This window comes from Sinocyclocheilus anshuiensis, unplaced genomic scaffold (genome assembly GCF_001515605.1).
Source record: "Sinocyclocheilus anshuiensis isolate Anshui unplaced genomic scaffold, SAMN03320099.WGS_v1.1 scaffold1543, whole genome shotgun sequence".
Lineage (NCBI taxonomy): Eukaryota > Metazoa > Chordata > Actinopteri > Cypriniformes > Cyprinidae > Sinocyclocheilus > Sinocyclocheilus anshuiensis.
The window spans coordinates 749,269-755,879 of record NW_015551074.1 but is presented as its reverse complement, the minus strand read 5'-3'; the positions used below and the strand labels follow the sequence as shown (position 1 = coordinate 755,879).

The window sequence follows — 6,611 nt, the reverse complement described above, 5'->3', positions numbered from 1 at the left end:
ACGCCCCCCCCCCCACCACTGCCAAAAAGGGGGAATTGACCCACCTCGTCAAAAAAGGCAATCGATCCCCTCACCACGACAGAAAACAGGAATCTACTCCCACCCTGTCAAAAAAGGGGAATCGGCCCCACCTCACCCCGTCAAAAAAGGGGAATCGACCCCCACCCCGTCAAAAGAGGGGAATCGTCCCCCACCCCGTCAAAAGAGGGGAATCGACCCCCACCCCGTCAAAAGAGGGGAATCGACCCTCACTGTCAAAAAAGGGGAATCGACTTTCACCGTCAAAAAAGGGGAATCGACCCTCCCTGTCAAAAAAGGGGAATCGGCCCCCACCGTCAAAAAAGGGGAATCGGCCCCCACCGTCAAAAAAGGGGAATCGGCCCCCACCGTCAAAAAAGGGGAATCGGCCCCCACCGTCAAAAAAGGGGAATCGGCCCCCACCGTCAAAAAAGGGGAATCGGCCCCCACCGTCAAAAAAGGGGAATCGGCCCCCACCGTCAAAAAAGGGGAATCGGCCCCCACCGTCAAAAAAGGGGAATCGGCCCCCACCGTCAAAAAAGGGGAATCGGCCCCCACCGTCAAAAAAGGGGAATCGGCCCCCACCGTCAAAAAAGGGGAATCGGCCCCCACCGTCAAAAAAGGGGAATCGGCCCCCACCGTCAAAAAAGGGGAATCGGCCCCCACCGTCAAAAAAGGGGAATCGGCCCCCACCGTCAAAAAAGGGGAATCGGCCCCCACCGTCAAAAAAGGGGAATCGGCCCTCACCGTCAAAAAAGGGGAATCGGCCCTCACCGTCAAAAAAGGGGAATCGGCCCTCACCGTCAAAAAAGGGGAATCGGCCCTCACCGTCAAAAAAGGGGAATCGGCCCTCACCGTCAAAAAAGGGGAATCGGCCCTCACCGTCAAAAAAGGGGAATCGGCCCTCACCGTCAAAAAAGGGGAATCGGCCCTCACCGTCAAAAAAGGGGAATCGGCCCTCACCGTCAAAAAAGGGGAATCGGCCCTCACCGTCAAAAAAGGGGAATCGGCCCTCACCGTCAAAAAAGGGGAATCGGCCCTCACCGTCAAAAAAGGGGAATCGGCCCTCACCGTCAAAAAAGGGGAATCGGGCCCCCCCCGTCAAAAAAGGGGAATCGGCCCTCACCGTCAAAAAAGGGGAATCGGCCCTCACCGTCAAAAAAGGGGAATCGGCCCTCACCGTCAAAAAAGGGGAATCGGCCCTCACCGTCAAAAAAGGGGAATCGGCCCTCACCGTCAAAAAAGGGGAATCGGCCCTCACCGTCAAAAAAGGGGAATCGGCCCTCACCGTCAAAAAAGGGGAATCGGCCCTCACCGTCAAAAAAGGGGAATCGGCCCTCACCGTCAAAAAAGGGGAATCGGCCCCACCTCACCCCGTCAAAAAGGGAATCGGCCCCACCTCACCACGTCAAAAAAGGGGAATCGGCCCTCACCGTCAAAAAAGGGGAATCGACCCCACCTCACCCCGTCAAAAAAGGGGAATCGGCCCCACCTCACCCCGTCAAAAAAGGGGAATCGACCCCACCTCACCCCGTCAAAAAAGGGGAATCGACCCCACCTCACCACGTCAAAAAAGGGGAATCGGCCCTCACCGTCAAAAAAGGGGAATAGGCCCCACCTCACCCCGTCAAAAAAGGGGAATCGACCCCCATCCCGTCAAAAAAGGGGAATCGACCCTCACCGTCAAAAAAAGGGAATCGACCCTCACCGTCAAAAAAAGGGAATCAACCCCACCTCACCCAGTCAAAAAAGGGGAATCGACCCTCATCCCGTCAAAAAAGGGGGGAATCGACCCTCACCGTCAATAAAGGGGAATCGACCCTCACCGTCAAAAAAGGGGAATCGACCCTCACCCCGTCAAAAAAGGGGAATCGACCCCCAAAGGGGAATCGACCCCCACCCCATCAAAAAAGGGGAATCGACCCCCAAAGGGGAATCGACCCCCACCCCATCAAAAAAGGGGAATCGACCCTCACTGTCAAAAAAGGGAATCAACCCCCCAACCGCTAAAAGGAACCTATTCATGTTTTCACAAATAAACGACGGTTGTTAAAGAGTAACAAACAAAGAACAGCAACGCTCGTGCAGCAGGAGCTCGTGTCGCATCTTGATTTCACTTTCAGTGGCACGTTTTACAGCCTATGAAAGGCGACAAGGTTCAGGGTTTCTTTTCGCACACATGGCAAGGGCATGACACTGGGAAGAAATGACCTTTGGGTTTATGTGTGCAGGCTGAACACAAAGGTGTGTTTGTGAAACTCACAGCACTCGCCGTCAAAGGGAATCGACCCCCTCTGCCAAATGGGAATAGACTCTACTTCAACAGCCTTCAATTACATCTTTTGCTTACTAATATTGATGGGATGTCTGACTCACTTCTGCAAACTTGTTCTTTCAGACTATTCTTTTCAATGAATCGGCAAAGAAAAAAATGATTGCAGATGCTCTTTTAAGCATTTCTAACAACTATAGGGCCTTTCGCACCGCGGGAACCTTTTCATAGTACCAGAACTAATTGTGGAACTACCCACTTTTTGGCGTTTTCGCACCGCCGGAACTGGGTGCGATTTTAGTACTGGACTGCCTTTTTCGAGAACCAAATTAGCTCCTACTCCGGAGCAGGGTCTAACCAGCACAACTGGTACTAATCGTGACGTAAGTAGACATTGATTGGCCAAACGCGTATAAAAACGCCCTCACTCGCCATGATTTAAAACGCTGTGTAAACATACTGTAAACATTGTCAACAGGGATTGAAATTAACTTTTTCACTCACCAGCCAATTTGGCTACTAAATTTTTAAGTTACCGGCCATTCATAACTTCTACTAGCCAAAAAAATTTTTAAAAAAAGCGACAAATAAACTAACAGTTTCAGGCCGTCCAATATGGTGTCTAAAACGTAAGTCTCTTGATATTAACTTATTTATTGAACTGTTGTATAAAATAAATACCATGCTGATTTTGTAAGAAAAAACGGCACTCTTCGTGTGATTTGATTAACTATATTAATTTATATAAATATATACATTTTCTGCCTCCTTATCTTGAATTATGTGATCATTGTTAATGCATATTAATAGACTGAATCATGCAGTGAAAGAACCACTCTAAATGCGCACACGCACTAAATCCTTAGTTTTGGTCTAACCAGACTTCATCTCGTCGTGTATGCACGCCTCTGTAGGTGTGTTTTGTTACCTAATCACAGCGTCCTCCATCCTCCTGTTGTTAATGTTGTTCTTTGTTTCTGTTGTTGAACGCTGTGCACAAATGACGACGCTGTCGACCGGCTTACGTCACTTCTTAGTTGCGAATGCAACCCTTTAAATGGTACTGGGAAATAGTTCGCGCAAAATCGTCCCAGTACTTTAGTACTGTACATTTAGTTCTGGAACTTAAGCGGTGCAAAAGGCCCTTATGTCACAGTAGGTCTAACTGAAACACTGATAAAAAGCTGTGTGTGAACGGACATCATCTTTCATTCACTACAACCGAGATTTGCCGTCAGTGTCATTCTGTAATATTGCAAAAAAACATACAATTAACAAATATTGATTAGGGCAGAGGGAATCAACTCCAAAACCCATCTGGGAATCAAACAGCCCTATTCGTACCAGGCCGCAGTAGACAATCTCTCCGGAGGCTTTCTTCATCTTCCTCAGCTGGGAGACGAAGTACCAGAAGCGAGACTTGGCCACCACATGGTTTGGGGCGAAGATCCTCATGCGGTACAGAGGGGGCGCGGGGTTTTTAGCGGAGGGCAAGAGACGCCCAACAACCTTGTACTCCCGAAGCTGCAGAGAGACAGAAAAACACATTCAGAGATCAATACAAATGACATTTTAGTTCAAATCCTACTTGGGGAAACTGGAACCTGAAGACCTGACTAACTAATACAGGTGTGACCGATTAGAGGAGGGTGTAAACTTGCACTGGAAAAAATATTTTCATCATTTAAGATTATCAACGTGCATTAAGAAAACATTTTAGCCTTTCCACTTTATTACTTGCAATTTCTTTGTGAAATTTACTAGCAACTAAGTGAAATTTGTTTCTACATTTCCAATGCATTAACTCAAAGTTAAGTGAGCATCTTTGATCTAGATTTACCCAAATCTGATTCATATTTACTTAAATGTGCACAAAATAACCGAATCACTGCTAAATCACCCTAGAATCCGGGCACTTCTTGCGTGTAAATGAACCGAGTGCGATTATCGCTCAGAAAACAAAGACAACCGCGGCCCTCAAGCACATACACAGTCTAAAACATAAGAATAAATCACTCGAGTGTGTTAGACAGCAGATTAACTCAAAACCTGAGCTGTGACGTGTGTGTGTGTGTGTGTTCGCTACTGAGCACATGGAGTCACTCTACAGCCGCCATGTTTCTCTCTCCGCTACAATCAACGCGTCAAAAGCGAATTTAGCGCTAAACGTGTTGGGTGAAGTCACTGTTACGGGTAGTTGGGTGCCTTATGTGTGTTTTCGGGTTATAGCTGTAAGGTTTAAGCGACTGTGAAGTGATTTAAAAAGGATTTTACGTACTGTGCCAGACGCCTTCATGGTGTCTCTCGCTGATGGCCGCTGTGAAAGAGGAAGTGGCAAGGCGGGGAATCCTGACGTCAATCCTCTTCCGGAGGGCGGGTCTTACTGGAAGCGTTTTTATTGGTCACTCAGAGCCGTCAATCATATCCGTCACCGAACATACAATGCATACAGTCAAACTACAAAACACACGGCACCATGCAATTCTGCAAAGTACTTATTTCAATATAAGAGATATTTTTATACCTACTTATTTCTAATATATTCTAATTACTTTGTAAAAATGTTTAAAAAAATAATCGGCACCTGCTTCCAAAAGTCTGTATTACAAAATAAATGTGGGAGAGATTCAGATTCAGAATTACAATATCTTCTTTAAACCTATTAAGAAAAGCATTACAGGGATTCTATCTATGCCATATTTTAAAACGGCGATAAAAACGTTACTTGCTTACGATATTTCATCAATTGTTTCTGAATTATTACATTTCTTATCCAAAAGACTAACGGAGATATTCCTGGTGGAAAACTACATTACCCATGATGCTTCAGAGAAAGAGAATACTGCCGCCTGCTGGACACACACATAAAACGCATCTACGCCAGCAGCGTTTATTATATTAATTATTCTATTATGAAGCTATAAAATACGTCTGGGTGTGTAAGTCAAGTAAATTCATATTCATAAAGAAATAAAGCTCTGAACTCTTAAATGTGATGTGCATAGCGCATCTGCAGCACTAGAGGGCGCTGCTGTAATTACACTACCGTTCAAAAGTATGGGGTGAGTATTTTTTCTTTCTTTCAGAAAGAGCTTTTTTTTTTTTAAAGAAATTAATGCTTTTATTCAGTTAAATTTATTTAAAAAAAAGTGATAATAAAGACACATTGTTACAAAAGGTTTATATTTTGAATAAATGCTCTTCTTTTTAACTTTTTATTCATTAAAGAATCCTGAAAAAAAAGTATCACAGGTTCCAAAAAAATATATATTAAGCAGCAAGACTGTTTCTAACATTGTTAATAAATCAGCATTTTAGAATGATTTCTGAAGATCATGTGACACTGAAGACTGGAGTAATGATGCTGATGAAAATCTAAAAATGCAGAAAGTTTCCTGTGAGGGGTAGGTTTAGGGGTAGGGTAGGTGTAGGGCAAAAATAAAAAATACGGTTTGTACAGTCTAAAAACCATTACGCCTATGGAGAGTCCTCATAAACCATAAAAACAAACCTGTGTGTGTGTGTGTGTGTGTGAGTGAGTGTGTGTGTGAGAGAGTGTGTGAGAGAGAGTGTGTGTGTGTGTGTGAGTGAGTGTGTGTGTGAGAGAGTGTGTGAGAGAGAGTGTGTGTGTGTGTGTGAGTGAGTGTGTGTGTGAGAGAGTGTGTGAGAGAGAGTGTGTGTGTGTGTGTGAGTGAGTGTGTGTGTGAGAGAGTGTGTGAGAGCGAGTGTGTGTGTGTGTGTGTGTGCGTGTGTTTGATTCTAGATCTCCAACAGATTCGCAACTTCCTGAGATCATAATTCAACACACGCATGTCAAAAATATGACAAGAGACGCTCTTAAGGCAAGACACTACAGGCAAACCAGTGTGTTTTCATGCACCGGTCAGTTTAGTGCTCTATTTTGCTGCTTCTTTAAGACTAGTGGACTGAAAACATCAAAAATACATATTTAAGTGTTTATTTTATTGCACCCTGGAGCACAAAACCAGTCATAAGGGTCAATTTTTTGAAATTGAGATTTATACATCATCTGAAAGCCGAATAAATAATCTTTCCATTGATGTATGGTTTGTTAGGATAGGACAATATTTGGACAAAATCTTGAATCTGAGGGTGCAAAAAAATCTAAATATTGAGAAAATCATCTTTAAAGTTGTCCAAATGAAGCTCTTAGCAATGCATATTACTAATCAAAAATTAAGTTTTGATATATTTACGGTAGGAAATTTACAAAATATCTTCATGGATCATGATCTTTACTTAATATCCTAATGATTTTTGGCATAAAAGAGAAATCAATAATTTTGACCCATACAATGTA

At 44.1% G+C, this 6,611-nt stretch overlaps 1 protein-coding gene across 2 annotated transcripts in view; it reads right to left on the bottom strand.

Moving 5' to 3' along the window:
• LOC107662215 (60S ribosomal protein L18a) overlaps positions 1 to 4,655 on the bottom strand; it is a 5,809-nt gene extending 1,154 nt beyond the window's left edge. Inside the window, exons 1-2 of one of the 2 annotated variants that reach the window (XM_016452147.1) lie at positions 4,569 to 4,655; positions 3,635 to 3,814 (exon numbers count right to left, since the gene is read on the bottom strand). In XM_016452147.1, the coding sequence (XP_016307633.1) occupies positions 3,635 to 3,814; positions 4,569 to 4,586 (198 nt within the window). In that variant the 5' untranslated portion in view covers positions 4,587 to 4,655. Of the gene's footprint in view, positions 1 to 3,634; positions 3,815 to 4,376; positions 4,401 to 4,568 lie in introns of those variants that run through there. The other variant, XM_016452148.1, reaches the window with a different exon arrangement.
• Between the last annotated feature and the right edge of the window lie 1,956 nt (positions 4,656 to 6,611).